The sequence below is a fragment of the Adiantum capillus-veneris genome, chromosome 19 (assembly GCF_014529385.1).
Source record: "Adiantum capillus-veneris isolate H3 chromosome 19, ASM1452938v2, whole genome shotgun sequence".
NCBI classification, from domain to species: Eukaryota; Viridiplantae; Streptophyta; class Polypodiopsida; order Polypodiales; family Pteridaceae; genus Adiantum; species Adiantum capillus-veneris.
In genome coordinates this window covers 131,977,678-131,999,405 of record NC_140949.1, presented here as the reverse complement: position 1 = coordinate 131,999,405, position 21,728 = coordinate 131,977,678, and the positions used below count along the sequence as shown (strand labels likewise).

Here is a 21,728-nt window from a genome sequence, read left to right as displayed (position 1 = left end):
AACATGTATATGTAAGCATTTGTGTTGCATTGTGATGTGCCAACTATTGAATATTCCTAATTGGATGAGATTGCTTGGGTATGTAATTTTAGTGCATCAAGATACCCGTGGAAGATCAGTACGGTGTGGGTGTGATGGCTAATTTTACTACGCGGGAATATCAAGAGTTCTGATCTGGATGAAAGGAGAAGCTAACTCCTTGATCAAAACAGCCGAAAGGAGAAGCTAGCTCCTTGATCAAAAGAGCAGAAAGGAGAAGCTAACTCCTTAATAAAAAGAGCAAACTGATCGTCCCTCGGAATGTCTCTCGGAAATTTTTGAGCTAACTTGAGTTGTTTTGCAGATATGCTGTAATCGTAGACGATTACTCTCTATCAAGAAGGGGAGATGTAACAAACTGCTGACGTGTCAAAGCCTAAAGAATGGAGCCAACTTGCAAATGTGGGCCGAGGGGCCTAAAACCCTAAGAAGAACAAGTAACAGAAGAAGAAGTCCTACCAACTTATGGGGACTCCGTTCGATGGGGCCCCAAGTGACAAAGGATTAAAATATAGCAGGACCTGCGCACACACACAAATTGATAACGTGGCAGATTTTCGAAAATTGCGTTGACATGATGACGTGGCAGGCTATACGGATTTCTGCGTTTTGCGTTGGCTGATAACATGGCAGGCTGTACGGATTTTTGTGATTTACGCTGGCAGCTTTTTGGCTTTGCTTTTGGATCAGATGCTTTTTAAGTTTGAAGGCTTTTTACTATAAACTGCTTTTGGGGCCTAGGGCCTTTAAATATGAGGCTAGAGCTCATTCTCTGGCATGCTTCTTGGAGAAGGTGCAAAGTCTGGAGTACCGGCTTGTACTGAGTTTATGCAATATAAAGAAATACCGAAAGGGGCGCCAAGGTTTGGGGCCAATACTCTCTGGGGTGGAATTCCGCCACTCCGTGTCGCGTGTTGTTTCTCTCTTTCAATTCAATTGTTATTGGAGTGCTAAAAGTCTGTTCAGTCTGTTCTTTTCTATTGGCACGTGGTGCCCGTCTTGTGACAGTTAGCCTCTCCTTTCTGTACCCAAACATGGTATCAGATTCGCCAGTCTGTAACAGATTGGTCTCATAGGTCATTTTGGCCTTTTGAAGACGGTAATATATCATCTCTCTCTCTCTCTCTCTCTCTCTCTCTCTCTCTCTTAAAAGTGGCCCAAAAACTATTCCTGAATAGACAGTGAAAGTGGCCTTGTATCTCATAGTATAATAGGCAGTGACATATGTAATGTAGCTCTGTCTCTGGCTCTATCTGGCACACCTGACAAATCCTGGACTTAGCGGGTACTCTTCTAAATCTGATTGTCTCGATCTCTAGCTGATGTGAGGATGTGCGTATCTAACCAATAGCACATCGTATCCCGTGGGATAGATGAGTATCCATGTATCTTGGTCTGATCACAAAACCATCCTTCATGAGTTGGAGAAGATGCTCTCTATAGAAAGTCATCTTCGTACCTAGCTCATGTGTAGGTTGTATCCATGTCCTCTGTACCTCTCTTTTTAGTTCTTTGTACTTTTTTTACCCAGACTTGGTATTAGATTCACCACATGTAACCTTTTGGTCTCATTGGTCATTTTGGCTTTTTGAAGACGTAATATTACATTTCAACTCTCTCTCTCTCTCTCTCTCTCTCTCTCTCTCTCTCTCTCTCTCTCTCTCTCCGACAAGGCGAGCTTCTGAAGACATTCGACAAGGCGAGCTCAACCAACCCATGCCCGTTCCCGAGGTCATAAGCGCTTCATCAGCTTGCAAGCCCCATACAAAGGCAACCTTCATGCGTATAAACAAGTGGATAACACAAATAGAAAGGGAGATGAAAAATGGAAAGCAGATACGGAAGGATGGTGGAAAGAGAAGGCCAACCTTCTTCAAATGTTCCTCAACGAGGGTGCGCAATGGAAGAAGGAGAAAGAAGACTTGCACGCTGAGCTACAAGCACTTAAGGCGGATTAACAAGCACTCAAAGAAGAGGTCTCAGCCCTCAAGTGAGAGCTGGTTGGTAGAGCAAACAGTGGACTAGAGGAAGGGGAATTCCAGCCCTTGGTGATAGAGGAAATCAAGGTCATCAAGGAGCAGGTACCGATGATCAAAGAGGAGGAGAAACAAAATGTGGTAAAGACGTCTTCGTGAATGGATGTGATCACGAAGACACAGAAGAAGGCGGATGAGGCCGAGAAATGGATAGAAGTCGCTAAGAAAGGGAAAGGGAAAGAAACCACATCTATCTCCACTCCTACAATCATCAATATCACTCTAGGTGAACCCAGGGCCACTTATTCGCTAAGTCTGCTGACGAGCAAATAAGCAGAAAGAGGACCCTCGGTCTTTGTATCTTGCTGATGAATTAGTATAAAAATAAATACCGAAAGGGACGCCAGACTTTGGGGCCAATACCTATGGGCACGGAACTACGTGGGGCCGTGTCGACTCTATTTAAATTGTGGTTAAGTTTTGTGAAGTGTTTTAAGTGATTATCTCGTGTGTCGTGTCACCAGGAGGTGTATTTTTCCTGTTGCCTTCCGTAAATAAGTACTAGATATTTTTATTTATTTATTTTTTACTTGTTTCCCTCAGAACCCTTGAAAGGGTGCAAGTGGACATTGCATGGCCAGTGTGAAACGGCTGCGGCCGAATAGGTTTCTCACAGCGGAAGTCTGGGTTGGTCAATCTGGGACTGGTCGGGCCAGTTAGCACTGAATTCTGATAAGTATGGAAGCCTCTGTGCGCCAAATGAGGTCTGGGCCACTCGGAAAGTCACTTATAACTTTATAAGTCAGTGGGAACTAGAGAATTAACTCAAAAGGGGCAAACTGGACACATGGCAGCTTCTGGGGAGTTTCCTACTTCTAGCTGAAGAGGGGGCGCCCAATTTGAGAGAGGAGGCTGATTTTTGATCACAAGTGAGCTACAGCGTGTGTGTGAGTAGTGGGTGTAGGTCTACAGCTTTAATGGAAAGCTTGCCTACTCCTTTGTCTCATGTAGCGCGATGATTTGCTCTCGTGCATCTCTCTCTCTCTCCCCTTTGGCACATATGGTAATGCCCCACTAGTTGGGCTACTCAGTTGAACATGTACAATTCTGGGGGTTTATGCGCGTTTGCCAAGGCAAGAGCCTTCTGAACAGGAACCGGATTAGCTAATTACTAATCCCCCACAGGTACGCACAGTTCCATCGCGAAAGATTGCGAGTTCGGAGAGTTTTCTCGCGTGAAAACTCGTCCAATTCACAGGGGAACTGTCCCATTGTGTGCGGGAGCCCTTGGGACATGCGTAGGCGTGTTCGCTCGGCAAAAAAACGATCCGAAACAGCGAATTACAGCCTGCTGTGTTTTTCTGCAGGTTTAGGGTTTCGCACATAAACTGCAAGGGAACATCGGGGGAGCCTCGTGAGAGCCTTGGGATGCGTGTACAGGCTCTTGGGCACCCGGCAGTGAAAAACAGGGAATTACAGCCCGCTGAATTTCTGTGACAGCTCACCAGAAAGCTTCCAGATAGCGAGGGAATCCGTCCTAGACACGTGCTTTTGACCAACAGGGGTTTTTGCGTCGTTATGCTGCCAAAATCAGGTCGAAAACCTGCGTTTTCAGCCCTCGCCAGGTTTGGACAGCTTTGTGAAAGCTTGTGCGAAGTGGTCGGATCGTCTACCTTAATTTGAATAAAGAAATACCGAAAGGGGCGCCAGTCTCTGGGGCCTCCAGGGTGTCGGTCTCGTGTGCGCAGTGACATTCTAGTCGCTGGACGCAACTGTGTTCTCTTCCCTTCTCAGTGCTCTGTGTAAAGTTAACAGGTAATTGAAATAGTACCGCCCTCTACGTTGTACAGGCCGGTTATATTGTTCCATCGACGGGATAGTCACTTTTTCTTCAAAAAGGGCAGCGTGGATTGTTGTGGGTGAAAGCAACATAGAGCTTGTCGTTATGGCAGAGAAGAGAGACCAAGTACCTAAAGAGGGATCTTCCTCACATGGCACGGAGAAAGTTCCTGCAACTCTTCAAGAAGAGGACAGGTTGTTTAGAACTCAACTGCGTTGCTGCATGGACATGTTTCAGCAGTTGGCTAACAATCCAAGGATGCAGGAGTTCTTATAGGCTCCGACACAGGGTTTTTAGCCTCCTCCACAGGGCATGACTGAGCCGTTGCAGGAAAAGGAGATTTCCAATGCGCAGAGGACTCATGATGCTCTAGGGAAAGCCCATGTGGTTGAGCAACTAGCGGTGTTCAATGATCCAAAGCAGCTTGCTTTAGCTAGACAGGAACCGTTTGTGAATGGTCAAGGGAGTAATGAACACGCTATGCGTCAGACCCTTCCATTACCTAATACTTATCCTGGTTATTTTGGAGGTGGATCAGTGTTTCAAGCTATGGCTGGACCTTCCACAGGTTATATGCGAGGGAATGTGTTCGGGACAATGCAAACAGGCATGGGTAACCCTATGTACGTGAACATGGGTGTCCAACGAGGTTTTCAGGGTGCCTACGGCCAGTTTCGAGTGCCTGGAATACAATTTGGTATGGCTAGTTTTTTGCAGCCATAGGTACAAAATGCAGATATGACAGGTAAAACAGTTGATGCGAGTGCTGGAATGAACAATCATGGAGCACCACTGTTACAGGCACCTGTTTATGATAATGTGGCTCCTTTGAGTCAGCTGAAGGATTACAAGGAAGGTGGGCAGGGAGTGAAGTTTGAAACTTTCAGAGGAATTGAGGATCAATTGAAGGCTGTGACCTTCATACAGCAGTTCGATGCAGCTTATGCTGGAGGAAACTTCACGGAATCTTCAAAGATACGCAAGGCTTCCACTTTCTTGAAAGGGAATGCGCTTCAATGGTGGACCGCATTGTTGAACCAGGGTCAAGCCCCAACAACGTGGGTCCAATTCAAACAGCTTTTTGCGCCTGCATGGTTGACGAACACTTTTGAAGTGGATGTGATGATAGAATGGCACGAGTTGAATGCTAAACAGTGTGCGAATCTGGAAGAGTACAATAAACAGTTTTGGGCCGCACTGTTGCCAATCACCTCTTACAGGTTTGTGCCATTGTCAGAACAGATTGAGAAGTATTGTTGCGGATTGCCCAAGAAAATCAGGGACTACTGCACAAAGACTACTGTCATGAATATGTTTCAGTTGATAGAGAATGCAAGAGTGGCTAGCAATTTGTCGAAGGGAGATTCCGATGGATTTAATAGCCACAAGAAAGGGTCCCAGGGCAAACAGTTTTCAGCCAAGGGCAATGTTGTAGCAAAGCCTTCTGAGCCTCCCACAAAGAAGCCCTCCACTGAAGAAGGTGATACGTCCAAGAAGCAGTCTAAGTCTTCTTCGGGACGAGGACAAGGACAAAAAAGGCATTTTTCTGGCAAAACTTTTGAAGAAAGGAAAGCTTTTAGGGAGGCCAAGAAATGCTATATTTGTGAACAGGAAGGTCATTTTGCAAATGAATGCCCACAGAAGAAATCGGACCATAAAGGGAATAAGCCAAAGCCAAGTGCAGGACTTGTTCCAGATTTGGTTGGAGACCAGCCAAACACAGATGCCACGGAGCTGTGCAAAGCTTGGGGCAAAGTTAGAGACCAGACAGTGCTTGTTTTCTTTGATCCAGGAGCCCGTGCAAATTTCATATCACCAGAATTGGCATCAAAGTTGGGCATTCGTGCAGAGGAGATGGGTATGACAGGGGAAGCAGATTTGGCATGCCCAGGTCATTCAGAGCCCGTTACTCCCATTTTGGGGAAGCTTCGTCTGCACATTCAGAGTTATGTCGATGCGGAAGAGTTTCATATTATGCCACTTGAGGGCTGTGATGTGTTACTGGGTATCCCATGGTGTTACAGGTTGCATGCTATGGTGGATACTTACAACAAAAGGATTACCCTTGTACATAGAGGAAAGACTCATGTCCTTGATGTAAAACTTAAAGGCGAGTCTGTTCCAGTTGTTTCTGCTTCTGCTATTTCATCTGTAATAAAGAATCATCTTTCTGCGTACTTGATCTTTGCAAAAGAAGTACCTCAATTTGTATCTAATTTGTCTACCCTAGATAAAGACAAGTTAACTTTTTTGAGTGGTTTTAGTGATTGTTTTTCGGACTCTTTGCTAGGGGAGTTACCTCTTGAGAGACATGAGGATCATACTATAGATCTTGTGCCAGGTTCTAGTCCACCGAATAGACCACCATACAGGGTTAGTGCAGCCCAGCAGAAAGAGATTTATGAGTCAGGTCAACAAGCTTTTAGAGAAGGGGCTGATTCAGCGTAGTTCATCCCCTTTTTGTTCGCCTGTACTCTTAGTGCAGAAGAAGGATGGTTCATGGCGCATGTGCATTGACTATCGCGCCTTGAATAAGAATACTATCAAGAACAGGTTCCCCATACCGAGGATAGATGACATTCTTGATTGGCTTGAGGGAGCGTCATTGTTTACAAGGATAGACCTAAAGAGTGGGTATCATCAGATACGCATTAGGCCAGAAGATGTCCATAAGACTGCGTTCAGGACAACATTTGGTCTCTATGAGTTTCTTGTCATGCCATTTGGTCTCACAAATGGTCCGGCCACGTTTAATAGAATGATGGACATAATTTTTAGACCACATAGAAACTTCGTGGGTACCTTCTTTGACGACATGATTGTCTATTCGAAGTCTGAAGAGGAGCATAGGGATCACTTGATTGCAGTTTCAATGAGTTACGTAAGAACAGACTACTCATTAATGCGAAGAAGAGTGAATTCCTTTTGCAAGAAATTCACTTCCTTGCGCACATTGTTTCAAAGGATGGGGTACGCATGGATCTCGCTAAAGTGGAAGCAATTAGGTCATGGCCAGACTTGAAGTCTGTACATGACATTCGAAGCTTTCTAGGCTTATGTTCCTACTACAGGAGGTTCATCCGAAATTTTGCTGAGATTGCTTCTCCACTCCATGCACTACAAGGAAAAGGAGTTACCTTCAAGTGGACAGCCAAGGAAATTTTAGCGTTCAAACACTTGAAAGAGAAGCTGACTGCAGATCCGGTAATCATTTTGCCAGATCTTTCGAAACCTTTTGTGGTTCAGTGTGATGCGTGTGGCCATAGTCTTGGTGCAGTTCTAATGCAGAATGGCCGAGCAGTCGCATATGAGAGCAGAATTCTTTTGAAGTCTGAAAGGAACTTGCAAGTCTATGAGGAAGAATTGCTGGGAGTAATTCATGCTCTCACTAGTTGGAAACACTATCTGTTAGGGGCTGATTTTGTTGTCCAAACGGATCATCAAACCTTGCGATATTTTCTCACACAGACGAAGTTGTCTGAGAAGCACATGCGATGGGTAAACATCTTGTCAATGTTCCATTTTCAGATTGTGCATGTGCAAGGGAAAAAGAACGTGGTGGCTGATGCGTTGTCACGAAAGCCCCAAATTTCAGCAGTGTCAATTCCGTACCATTGTGAACTAGACGAAATGAAGACACAATATGCTGAAGATTCAGATTTTGCAAGGATCTATGACCAGCTTGTTGATGGGCAACATCATGAGCACTATATGCTTAAGAATGACTTTCTCATGATGCATGGAAGTTATGCGTTACTAAACAGTTACGGCCAAAGATTTTGATGGAAAGTCATGCTTCACCTTATGCTAGGCATCGTGGAATTGATGCGATAGTGAAAGGGGTTGAGGCATTCTTCTATTGGCCAGCTTTGCGTCAAGATGTTGACACATTTGTAAGATCATGCTTAGTATGCCAAAAAGTCAAATTTGACAGACAAAAGCAACCGGGATTGTTGCAGCCATTGCCGATCCCAGATAGGCCATGGGAAAGCATAGCAACGGACTTTATCTTTGATCTTCCAAGGACGCAAACAGGCAATGATGGGATTTGGACTATCATTTGTAGGTTCAGTAAGCAGGCCAATTTCATTCCTGTGAGGAAGAAGATAAAGCCAGAACACATGGTCAAGATATTCATGAGCAATATCTTTAAATATCACGGGAGGCCTCAGTCAATTGTCAGTGACAGGGATCCACGTATGACGAGTCTTTTCTGGAAGGCATTGTTTGAGAACATGGGCACTACGCTAAAGTTCTCTTCTTCGTTTCATCCGCAAACTGATGGACAGTCAGAAGAGGCAAATTCTATTGTTCTGGACCTGCTCAAATGTTATGTGTCAGAGCACAAGCCAACTTGGAAACATCATCTTCCATTGGTTCAATATGCTTACAATAACACTGTGCATACGTCAACAGGTAAGGCACCATTTGAGATAGTGGAAGGAGGAAAGAAAGTCCCGCCCATTTTGCAGACTAAGGACAAGATTTTTGAGGCAGACAAGTATGTGCAAGATATGGATGAAACATACAGGAAGATGAAGATTGCTCTTGAGAAGACTCAGGCTAAACAAAAGAAAGCTGCTGATCGTCACCGTCGTGAACTTGTATTTTCACTTGGTGATTGGGTGCTTTTGCGCTTTGAAAAGGCCAGGTTCAGGAAAAGGAAAGGCAAGGAACGCTTGTTTCCTAAGCTCAGTATGCGATATTATGGTCCTTTTTAGATTTCAGAAAAGATCAGCGATGTAGCTTACAGGTTAAAGCTACCAGAAGGCTGGAAAATACAGAATGCTTTTCATGTCAAACTTCTAAGACCCTTTGTTGGTGATGTGCCAGAGAATATGCTTGATGAGGAACAACCTGAAGTGGAAGAATTGGATGAAATCCTTGTTCCTGAACAAATATTGGCACATAAAGAAAGAAAGGTTAGAGGAAAGGTTGCAAGACGCTATTTGGTGAAGTTCAAGAACTATCCATCATTGGATGCCAAATGGATGGAAGAGTCTGAATTGGTTGATTCACCTCAGCTATTGCAATTGTATCTTGAAGCCTTTCAGATGGAACCCACAGTGACTTGATGTAGCCTTTTCTGGAGCAGGGCAAGAGCATGGTTCATGATGCTCAAGAGAGTAGTTAAGCAATTGTATCTACTCTTTCCATACAGAATTTAGCTAGAGAAGTTTGTGCTTGAGAGTACACTAGAAGACTCCTATGCTTGATATATGTGTCGTAGCCAGGTTGGTGGGATTGTTTAATCGTCCAACGTTACATTTCCGGAAGCATGTATATCGTGGATTCCCATCATAGAATATATGTGATATCAGGACATACCGCATGTATTATTGGCATGCAAGCGAGGTCGCTTGCAGTATTTCAAGGGTGGGATGTGTCACCAGGAGGTGTATTTTTCCTGTTGCCTTCCGTAAATAAGTACTTGATATTTTTATTTATTTTTGTTTTTACTTGTTTTCCTCGGAACCCTTGAAAAGGTGCAAGTGGACATTGCATGGCAAATGTGAAACGGTTGCGGCCGAATAGGTTTCTCACAGCGGGAGTCTTGGTCGGTCAGTCTGGGACTGGTCGGGCCAGTTAGCACTGAATTCTGATGAGTATGGAAGCCTGTGTGCGCCAAATGAAGTCTGGGCCACTCGGAAAGTCACTTATAACTTTATAAGTCAGTGGGAACTAGAGAATTAACTCAAAAGGGGCAAACTGGACACATGGCAGCTTCTGGGGAGTTTGCTACTTCCAGCTGAAGAGGGGGCGCCCAATTTGAGAGAGGAGGCTGATTTTTGATCACAAGTGAGCTACAGTGTGTGTGTGAGTACTGGGTGCAGGTCTACAGCTTTAATGGAAAGCTTGCCTTCTCCTCTGTCTCATGTAGCGCGATGATTTGCTCTCGTGCATCTCCCTCTCCCCTTTGGCACATATGGTAATGCCCCACTAGTAGGGCTACTCAGTTGAACATGTACAGTTTTTGGGGTTTTTGCGCGTTTGCCAAGGCAAGAGCCTTCTGAACAGGAACCGGATTAGCTAATTACTAATCCCCCACAGGTACACACAGTTCCATCGCGAAAGATTGCGAGTTCGGAGTGTTTTCTCGCGTGAAAACTCGTCCAATTCAAAGGGGAATTGTCCCATTGTGTGCGGGAGCCCTTGGGACACGTGTAGGCATGTTCACTCCGCTAAAAACGATCCGAAATAGCGAATTACAGCCTGCTGTGTTTTTCTGCAGGTTAAGGGTTTCGAACCTAAACTGCAAGGGAACCCCGGGGGAGCCTCGTGAGAGCCTTGGGATGCGTGTACAGGCTTTTGGGCACCCGGCAATGAAAGACAGGGAATTACAGCCCGCTGAATTTCTGTGACAGCTCACCAGAAAGCTTCCAGATAGCGAGGGAATCCGTCCTAGACACGTGCTTTTGACCTACAGGGGTTTTTGCGCCGTTATGTTGCCAAAATCAGGTCGAAAGCCTGCGTTTTCAGCCCTCGCCAGATTTGGACAGCTTTGTGAAAGCTTGTGCGAAGTGGTCGGATCGTCTACCTTAATTTGAATAAAGAAATACCGAAAGGGGCGCTAATCTTTGGGGCCTACAGGGTGTCGGTCTCGTGTGCGCAGTGACATTCTAGTCGCTGGATGCAACTATGTTCTCTTCCCTTCTCAGTGCTCTGTGTAAAGTTAATAGGTAATTGAAATAGTACCGCCCTCTACGTTGTACAGCCCGGTTATATGTCGTGCCAGATTTTTGACTTGGGGTGTCCAAGTCTGTAACATTGATACCTAGCTCTAAGTATTAAGTCAATACTATGCATGATGGAGCTGATGGGTATATTGTCCTGTGGGTGACTAGCATGATTCTATACCTTGCACTTTCCTTCAAGGGTGAATCTGGGCTTATCGTGGATTCATCTAGGTATATGTCCCACATCTCTTGCTTACATGTAGGCGGTATAGGCTCCACGTTTCTCTTGTGGACTCAATGCTCGTCACCCGAGCTTCCTTGAGCGATTGTAGAGCTGTCCACCTCGTTATGTGTCCTACTGCTTTTGCCATTGTATCAGCATTTTCCTATTCATTCGCCTTTGTTTTCGTGGGTGTTTTTGTTTTTGTGTCTCTTGCTTCTCTGCTTCAGTCGTCTCTTCCTTCTGCATTCCATAACAGTATTGATAATTGCAATTTGACAATCTCATGCCCTTCTGTCAGGCTCTTGAAATATGGGGATACAAGTAGTCGCTGTAAACACATTTTATGCCGTTGTATATTGTTGGAGTGTGTTTTACATTTTCTGACAAGTGATCATAAGTATTGCAGGGGGGTGTAGATGATGCTGGTGCAGCTACAGTAAGAGCAATTATGCATTGGCAGTATCGCACAATTTCTAGAGGCCGGTACTCTCTATTGCATCGGCTACAGGAGTCCATTGGCTCAGAGCTTGATAATTATGTTTCTTTTTACGGACTGAGGAACTATGGTAAACTTTCGGAAAGCTGCCCACATGTTACCAGTCAGGTACAGGTGGATTACAACTACACTAATGAAGGGGTGGAGAGCTAAACATCATGTTGTCTGAGGCATTTTAATGGTTTATTTTGGGCAGGTTTATGTTCACAGCAAAATCATGATAATTGATGATAGAGCAGTCTTGATTGGATCCGCAAACATAAACGATCGAAGCTTGCTTGGCTCTCGAGATTCTGAGGCAAGATTTGCTGCACATAGAAAATATAGTCTCTTACTTTAAGAATGAATTTCTTGGCAAAAACTTCATCCATTTGAGCAACAAGATTGTGTTGTGGCTTTCTGTCCCCTTAACTTATCATGCGGGGCTAGTATGCAGACTTCACTTTGTGAAGCTTTTGGCCGAGTTACAACCAGTTGATGTTGTGCTAGTTCTTTCTATCTTCTGTGGTGCACATGCTAGTTGATATTGTGTTAGTTTTCTTGTGTCCCTTGCCTTGCTTTTGTATTTCTGTGAGTGTTTTAGCCTCTCTTATAATTTGTAAGTTCATACTTTTCTGACCTTATGAAGGTATATATATTGTGTTACTTCTTTCTATCTTCTGTGGTGTACCTTTTTGATGCTTCTTTTGGTGCTAAGCTTCATTATGACTGAGTCTGCCCTGCATCACTAGAGTAATCATAAATACTCAGTACGCAGATCTTTTTCTTGATGTATGCTCGTGTGTGTGTGTGTGTGTGTGTGTGTGTGTGTGTGTGTGTGTGTGTGTGTGTGAGAGAGAGAGAGAGAGAGAGAGAGAGAGAGAGAGAGAGAGAGAGAGAGAGAGAGAGAGAGAGAGAGAGAGAGAGAGAGAGAGAGAGAGAGAGAGAGAGAGATGAAATGTTATATTAACGTCTTCAAAAGGCCATAGTGACCTATGAGACTAGAAAGTTACAAGGTGGTGGATCTGATACAAAGTCAGAGTAACAACATGCTGGTATGGGGAGATGACATCATGGTTTCAGGCGCATGGGCTCAGCATAGACAGGCTGCCACCATTTTAGTACTCATTGGATGCACCATCTCTCATTCTTACACAGTCGGAGATCACCAAGCTCATCCGCCAAGACCTGACCCAGCTAGACACCAGGAGGACATGGATACAACCAGCACAAGAATTGGGCACGAAGATGTCTTTCTACAGAGACCACCTTCTCCAGCTTACGGAAGATGGTTTTGTGACGAGACCCAGATACATGGATACACACTTGTCTCATGGGATACGATATGCTATTGGCCAGTTACGCACATCGTCTCACCAGCTGTGGATTGAAACTCGGAGATACAGCGGAGTACCAGCAGAGGCCAGGACATGCCCCTGGTGTGACATGGAACCTGAGACAGAGCTGCATTATACATGCCGCTGCCCCGTCTACGACGAGATACGAGGCCGCTTCCATTGCTTGTTCAGAGAGGGTTTTGGACCACTCTCAAGAGTAATGGGATACGAAGATCAGAGATGCCTGGGTTTGTTCTTGCTCGAGCTGCGCAGACACAGAGAGAGCTTGATGAATGGCGAGGCTAGCCAGTCTCAAAGACGGATCACAGACTTCTTCAGAGCAGACATGGGACAGCCGCAAGAGCCACTCCCACAGCAGAGCTCCCCCTTGTCTCACACCAGAGGCACACTGATCGACCGAGCGATTGAACTGGGGAAATCCAGGCGCCCACGACTGCAAAGGACTACACAGCATTGACGGAGGCTACGTCAGAAGATTCGGAGCACGCTGGCCAGGCATGCACGACGCCCGGTTAGACTACTAACCATGGAGGAAATTGATGAGATTCGCCAATGATCGATGCTAGATCTTTTGTGATTCAGCTAGAAGCCGCCCATTTTTGCTTAGTTTTTTGCTTAGCTCACATCGACCAATCTAGGATCCCATAGTATATATCTTTGTTGAGAGAGAGAGAGAGAGAGAGAGAGAGAGAGAGAGAGAGAGAGAGAGAGAGAGAGAGAGAGAGAGAGAGAGATGAAATGAAATGTTAACGTCTTCAAAAAGGCCAAAATGACCTATGAGACCAAAAAGTTACAATTGGTGAATCTGATACCATGTCTGAGTACGGAAATAACCAAATTACAAAGTTACCCAATTACAGAGGACTAACACTAAAACACTAAGGCACTAAGGAGAAAGGAAATAAAGGGGGGGGGGGGGGGGGGGGGGGGGGGGGGGAAGGGGGGTTTTGTGGGTTCATATGAAATCTCTCATCGGTCGCTGTCGGATCTCATCGACCTCCTCCATGGTCAGAACTCTTGTTGGGCGTCTTGCATGTCGAGCTAGAGTGATCTGTATCGTCGGTTGCAACCTTCGTTGGTAGTGGGAGTATAACCGGCCTGTACAACGTAAAGGGCGATACTATTTCAATTACCTGTTAACTTTACACAGAGCACTGAGAAGGGAAGAGAACACAGTTGCGTCCAGCGACTAGAATGTCACTGCGCACACGAGACCGACACCCTGGAGGCCCCAAAGACTGGCGCCCCTTTCGGTATTTCTTTATTCAAATTAAGGTAGACGATCCGACCACTTAGCACAAGCTTTCACAAAGCTGTCCAAACCTGGCGAGGGCTGAAAACGCAGGTTTTCGACCAGATTTCGACAGCATAACGGCACAAAAACTCCTGTAGGTCAAAAACACATGTCTAGGACGGATTCCCTCGATATCTGGAAGCTTTCTGGTGAGCTGTCACAGAAATTCAGCGGGTTGTAATTCTTTGTTTTTCACTGCCGGGAGCCCAAAAGCCTGTACACGCATCCCAAGGCTCTCACGAGGCTCCCCCAATGTTCCCTTGCAGTTTATGTGCGAAACCCTAAACTTGCAGAAAAACACAGCAGGCTGTAATTCCCTGTTTCGGATCGTTTTTAGCGGAGCGAACACGCCTACGCGTGTCCCAAGGGCTCCCGCACGCAATGGGACAGTTCCCCTGTGATTTGGACGAGTTTTCACGCGAGAAAACTCTCCAAACTCGCAATCTTTCGTGATGGAACTGTGCGTACCTGTGGGGGATTAGCAATTAGGTAATCCGGTTCCTGTTTAGAAGGCTCTTGCCTTGGCAAACGCGCATAAACCCCCAGAACTGTACATAGGTCAAATGAGAAGCCCACTAGTGGGGCATAACATATTGTACGTAGGGGATAAAGAGAGCAGTATGTAGCGTGCGGGGCATCACTCCCGTCACCATACTGTGCATAGAGGGCAAGGTAAGCATTCCATAGCTTCTGTACCTACTACAATCCACCTGAGGCTGAAAATGGCGCCCCCTTTGTTGATATGCAGCTCGTTTTTGCCTCCCAGAGTGGCAGAATCGCTCACAGGCTGACACGTTGCCCAGTTTCCGAGTTTGGGCTTTCCCTGCTAAAAATATCTCAACTGTTGCAGTGACTTGACGAGTGGCCCAAATTCCAGTTTGGCGCACACAAGCTTCCATACTCATCAGAATTCAGTGCTAACTGGCCCGGGCAGTCCCTGTCTGACCGACCTAGATCCCCGATGTGAGAAACCCATTTGGCTGTAGCCGTTTCACACTGGCCATGCAATGTCCACTTGCACCTTTTCAAGGGTTTTGGGACAAACAAGTAAAAATAAAATAAATATATCTAATACTTATTTACGGAAGGCAACAGGAAAAATACCCCTCCTGGTGACACACCCCACCCTTGAAATACTGCAAGCAACCTCGCTTGCATGCCAATAATACATGCAAATATCTCCTGATATCACATATATTCTATGATGGGAATCCAAGATATACATGCTTCCGGAAATGTAGCGTTGGACGATTAAACAATCCCACCAACGTGGCTACGACACATATATCAAGCATAGAAGTCTTCTAGTGTACTCTTTAGCACAAACTTCTCTAGCTAAATTCTGTATGGAAAGAGTAGATACAATTGCTTAACTACTCTCTTGAGCATCATGAACCATGCTCTTGCCTTGCTCCAAAAAGGCTGCATCAAGTCACTGTGGGTTCCATTTGAAAGGCTTCAAGATACAACTGCAATAGCTGAGGTGAATCAAGCAATTCAGACTCTTCCATCCATTTGGCATCTAATGATGGATAGTTCTTGAACTTCACCAAATAGCGTCTTGCAACCTTTCCTCTAACCTTTCCTTCTTTATGTGCCAATATCTGTTCAGGAACAAGGATTTCATCCAATTCTTCCACTTCGGGTTGTTCCTCATCAAGCATATTCTCTGGCACATCACCAACAAAGGGCCTTAGAAGGCTGACATGAAAAGCATTATGTATTTTCCAGCTTTCTGGTAGCTTTAACCTGTAAGCTACATCGCTGATCTTTTCTGAAATATGGAAAGGACCATAATATCGCATACTGAGCTTAGGAAACAAGCGTTCCTTGCCTTTCCTTTTCCTTAACCTGGCCTTTTCAAAGTGCAAAAGTACCCAATCATCAAGTGAAAATACAAGTTCACGACGGTGACGATCAGCAGCTTTCTTTTGCTTAGCCTGAGTTTTCTCAAGAGCAATCTTTATCTTCCTGTATGTTTCATCCATATCTTGCACATACTTGTCTGCCTCAAAAATCTTGTCCTTAGTCTGCAAAATGGGCGGGACTTTCTTTCCTCCTTCCACTATTTCAAATGGTGCCTTACCTGTTGACGTATGCACAGTGTTATTGTAAGCATATTGAACCAATGGAAGATGATGTTTCCAAGTTGGCTTGTGCTCTGACACATAACATTTGAGCAGGTCCAGAACAATAGAATTTGCCTCTTCTGACTGTCCATCAGTTTGCGGATGAAACGAAGAAGAGAACTTTAGCGTAGTGCCCATGTTCTCAAACAATGCCTTCCAGAAAAGACTCGTCATACGTGGATCCCTGTCACTGACAATTGACTGAGGCATCCCGTGATATTTAAAGATATTGCTCATGAATATCTTGACCATGTGTTCTGGCTTTATCTTCTTCCTCACAGGAATGAAATTGGCCTGCTTACTGAACCTACAAATGATAGTCCAAATCCCATCATTGCCTGTTTGCGTCCTTGGAAGATCAAAGATAAAGTCCATTGCTATGCTTTCCCATGGCCTATCTGGGATCGGCAATGGTTGCAACAATCCTGGTTGCTTTTGTCTATCAAATTTGACTTTTTGGCATACTAAGCATGATCTTACAAATGTGTCAACATCTTGACGCAAAGCTGGCCAATAGAAGAATGCCTCAACCCCTTTCACTGTCGCATCAATTCCACGATGCCCAGCATAAGGTGGAGCATGACTTTCCATCAAAATCTTTGGCCGTAACTGTTTAGTAACACATAACTTTCCATGCATCATGAGAAAGTCATTCTTAAGCATATAGTGCTCATGATGTTGCCCATCAACAAGCTGGTCATAGATCCTTGCAAAATCTGAATCTTCAGCATATTGTGTCTTCATTTCGTCTAGTTCACAATGGTACGGAATTGACACTGCTGAAATTTGGGGCTTTCGTGACAACGCATCAGCCACCATGTTCTTTTTCCCTTGCACATGCACAATCTGAAAATGGAACATTGACAAGATGTTTGCCCATCGCATGTGCTTCTCAGACAACTTCCTCTGTGTAAGAAAATATCGCAAGGTTTGATGATCCGTTTGGACAACAAAATCAGCCCCTAGCAAATAGTGTTTCCAACTAGTGAGAGCATGAATTACTGCCAGCAATTCTTTCTCATAGACTTGCAAGTTCCTTTCAGTCTTCAAAAGAATTCTGCTCTCGTATGCGACTACTCGGCCATTCTGCATTAAAACTGCACCAAGACTATTTTCACACGCATCACATTGAACCACAAAAGGTTTAGAAAGATCTGGCAAAATAATTACCAGATCTGAAGTCAGCTTCTCTTTCAAGTGTTTGAACGCTAAAATTTCCTTGGTTGTCCAGTTGAAAGTAACTCCTTTTCCTTGCAGTGCATGGAGTGGAAAAGCAATCGCAGCAAAATTTCGGATGAACCTCCTGTAATAGGAACATAAGCCTAGAAAGCTTCGAATGTCATGTACGGACTACAAGTCTGGCCATGACCTAATTGCTTCCAATTTAGCGGGATCCATGTGTACCCCATCCTTTGAAACAATGTGCCCAAGGAAGTGAATTTCTTGCAAAAAGAACTCACTTTTCTTCGCATTGATGAGTAGCCTATTCTTGCGTAGCTCATTGAAAACTGCGGTCAAGTGATCCCTATGCTCCTCTTCAGACTTTGAGTAGACAATCATGTCATCAAAGAAGGTACCCACGAAGTTTCTATGTGGTCTAAAAATTCTGTCCATCATTCTATTAAACGTGGCAGGAGCATTTGTGAGACCAAATGGCATGACAAGAAACTCATAGAGACCAAATGTTGTTCTGAACGCAGTCTTATGGACATCTTCTGGTCTAATGCGTATCTGATGATACCCGCTCTTTACGTCTATTCTTGTAAACAATGACGCTCCCTCAAGCCGATCAAGAATGTCATCTATCCTCGGTATGGGGAACCTGTTCTTGATAGTATTCTTATTCAAGGCGCGATAGTCAATGCACATGCGCCATGAACCATCCTTCTTCTGCACTAAGAGTACAGGCGAACAAAAAGGGGATGAACTGGGCTGAATCAGCCCCTTCTCTAAAAGCTCGTTGACCTGACCCATAATCTCTTTCTGCTGGGCTGCACTAACCCTGTATGGTGGTCTATTCGGTGGACTAGAACCTGGCACAAGATCTATAGTATGATCCTCAGGTCTCTCAGGAGGTAACTCCCCTGGCAAAGAGTCCGAAAAACATTCACTGAAACCACTCAAAAAAGTTGACCTGTCTTTATCTAGGGTAGACAAATTAGATACAACTTGAGGCACTTCTTTTGCAAAGATCAAGTACGCAGAAAGATGATTCTTTATTACAGATGAAATAGCAGAAGCAGAAACAACTGGAACAGACTCGCCTTTAAGCTTTACATCAAGGACATGAGTCTTTCCTCTATGTACAAGGGTAATCTTTTTGTTGTAAGTATCCACCATAGCATGCAACCTGTAACACCATGGGATACCCAATAACACATCACAGCCCTCAAGCGGCATAATATGAAATTCTTCCGCATCCACATAGCTCTGAATGTGCAGACGAAGCTTTCCCAGAATGGGAGTAACAGGCTCTGAATGTCCTGGGCATGCCAAACCTGCGTCGCCTGTCATATCCATCTCCTCTGCACGAATGCCCAACTTTGATGCCAATTCTGGTGATATGAAATTTGCACGGGCTCCTGGATCAAAGAAAACCAGCATTGTCTGGTCTCTAACTTTGCCCCAATCTCTGCACAGCTCCGTGGCATCTGTGTTTGGCTGATCTCCAATCAAATCTGGAACAAGTCCTGCACTCGGCTTTGGCTTCTTCCCTTTATGGTCTGACTTGTCATCCTTATCCCGTGACTTCTTCTGTGGGCACTCATTTGCAAAGTGTCCTTCCTGTTCACAAATGTAGCATTTCTTGGCCTCCCTAAGAGCTTTCCTTTCTTGAAAAGTTTTGCCAGAAAAATGCCTTTTTTGTTCTTGTCCTCATTCCGAAGAAGATTTAAAGTTTAAACTGCTTCTTGGACGTATCAGCTTCTTCAGTGGAGGGCTTCTTTACAGGAGACTCAGAAGGCTTCGCTGCAACATTGCCCTTGGCTGAAAACTGTTTGCCCTGGGCCCCTTTCTTGTGGCTATTAAATCCATCGGAATCTCCCTTCGACAAATTGTTGGCCACTCTTGCATTCTCTATCAATTGAAACATATTCATGACAGTAGTCTTTGTGCAGTAGTCCCTGATTTTCTTGGGCAATCCTCAACAGTACTTCTCAATTTGTTCTGACAAAGGCACAAACATTTAAGAGGTGACTGGCAACAGTGCGGCCTAAAACCGTTTATTGTACTCTTCCAGATTCGCACACTGTTTAGCATTCAACTCGTGCCATTATGTCATCACATCCACTTCAAAAGTGTTTGTCAACCATGCAGGCGCAAAAAGTTGTTTGAATTGAACCCACGTTGTTGGGGCTTGACCTTGGTTCAACAATGCGGTCCACCATTGAAGCGCATTCCCTTTCAAGAAAGTGGCAGCCTTGCGTATCTTTGAAGATTCCGTGAAGTTGCCTCCAGCATAAGCTGCATCGAACTGCTGTACGAAGGTTAAAGCCTTTAATTGGTCCTCAGTTCCTTTGAAAGTTTCAAACTTCACTCCTTGCCTACCTTCCTTGTAATCCTTAGGCTGACTCAAAGGAGCCACATTATCATAAACAGGTGCCTGTAACAGTGGTGCTCCATGAGTGTTCATTCCAGCACTCGCATCAATTGTTTTCCCTGTCATATCTGCATTTTGTACGTATGGCTGCGAAAAACCAGCCATACCAAATTGTTTTCCAGGCACTCGAAACTGGCCATAGGCACCCTGAAAACCTCGTGGGACACCCATGTTCGCGTACATAGGGTTACCCATGCCTGTTTGCATTGTCCCGAACACATTCCCTGGCATATAACCTGTGGAAGGTCCAGCCTTAGCTTGAAACACTGAACCACCTCCAAAATAACTAGGATAAGTATTAGGTGATGGAAGGGTCTGACGCATAGCCTGTTCATTGCTCCCTTGACCATTCACTGGACACCGCTAGTTGCTCAACCACATGGGCTTTCCCTCGAGCATCATGAGTCCTCTGCGCATTGGAAATCTCCTTTTCCTGCAACGGCTCAGTCATGCCCTGTGTAGGAGGCTGAAAACCCTGTGTCGGAGCCTGTAAGAATTCCTGCATCCTTGGGTTGTTAGCCAACTGCTGAAACATGTCCATGCAACAACGCAGTTGAGTTCTAAACAACCTGTCCTCTTCTTGAAGAGTTGAAGGAATTTTCTCTGTGCCATGTGAGGAAGATCCCTCTTCAGGTACTTGGTCTCTCTTCTCTGCCATATCGACAAGCTCTGTGTTGCTTTCACCCACAACAATCCACGCTGCACTTTTTGAAGAAAAAGTGACTATCCCGTCGATGGAACCATATAACCGGCCCGTACAACATAAAGGGCGGTACTATTTCAATTACCTGTTAACTTTACACAGAGCACTGAGAAGGGAAGAGAACACAGTTGCGTCCAGCGACTAGAATGTCAATGCGCACACGAGACCGACACCCTGTAGGCCCCAAAGACTGGCGCCCCTTTCGGTATTTCTTTATTCAAATTAAGGTAGATGATCCGACCACTTAGCACAAGCTTTCACAAAGCTGTCCAAACCTGGCGAGGGCTGAAAACGCAGGTTTTCGACCGGATTTCGACAGCATAATGGCACAAAAACGCTTGTAGGTAAAAAACACCCGTCTAGGATGGATTCCCTCGATATCTGGAAGCTTTCTGGTGAGCTGTCACAGAAATTCAGTGGGCTGTAATTCTCTGTTTTTCACTGCCGGCAGCCCAAAAGCCTGTACACGCATCCCAAGGCTCCCACGAGGCTCCCCCGATGTTCCCTTGCAGTTTAGGTGCGAAACCCTAAACCTGCAGAAAAACACAGCAGGCTGTAATTCCTGTTTCGGATCGTTTTTAGCGGAGCGAACACGCCTACGCGTGGCCCAAGGGCTCCCGCACGCAATGGGACAGTTCCCCTGTGAATTGGACGAGTTTTCACGCAAGAAAACTCTCCAAACTCGCAATCTTTCGTGATGGAACTGTGCATATGTCACCAGCGTGTGACTACTATCTATCCTTTTTGTTGATTTCTTTCTTATTATCTATTTACTTTCACTTTTTGGAAACACCCCTCGGGAAATCTAACTGCCCTGCATTGCATAGCTAGTGTGGAACTGTTCAGAGGGAGTCCAGGCCTGAGGGCAAGAGAGCACTAAGGTTGGACAAGGACTATGGTTAGCCAAGTGGGGTCATTGACTAGCCAAAGTGGAATCCTTTGCTACAGAGGCTACATTTCAGTTCTGGATGTGGCCGCAGTGTACAAAGAGGGTCGGATGACCTAGAAAGATACAATGGCAGCATCTCGTAAAATTTAGGGAACTGCTATTTTGGGACCTGAAAATGTGTTGACGTCATTACCTCCGGAATGACAAGGGGAACATTCTCTTACTCTGCCGTGAAGTCAACTGGGCAACCGGTTGGGATATTTTTAGACGGCAACCCTGAAACGGAAAAATGCTTATAAATGTGCCAAGTGGCACCTTCTGGTGCACTTGCCTCATGCAACAAGAAGTGGCGCTGAATTTTAAGCTTGGAGAGCCTCATTTTCAGATTTGTCACAGGTTAAGAGCTATGGAGTGCTTGCTTTCCCTGTTATGCACAATGCGGTGCCAGGAGTGATGCCCTGCACGCTACGCACTGCCCTCTCTCTCCCCTTTGGCAGTATGTTATGCCCCTCTAGTGGGCTCTTCAT

At 45.1% G+C, this 21,728-nt stretch overlaps 1 protein-coding gene across 1 annotated transcript in view; it reads left to right on the top strand.

Annotated features, from left to right (window-relative positions):
- The window catches only part of PLDP1 (phospholipase D P1), a 64,144-nt gene that overhangs the window by 27,878 nt on the left and 14,538 nt on the right, over positions 1-21,728 (top strand). The window contains exons 15-16 of the mRNA XM_086491278.1: positions 11,162-11,359; positions 11,448-11,549. Of these exons, the coding sequence (XP_086347404.1) occupies positions 11,162-11,359; positions 11,448-11,549 (300 nt within the window). The remainder of the gene's footprint in view (positions 1-11,161; positions 11,360-11,447; positions 11,550-21,728) is intronic.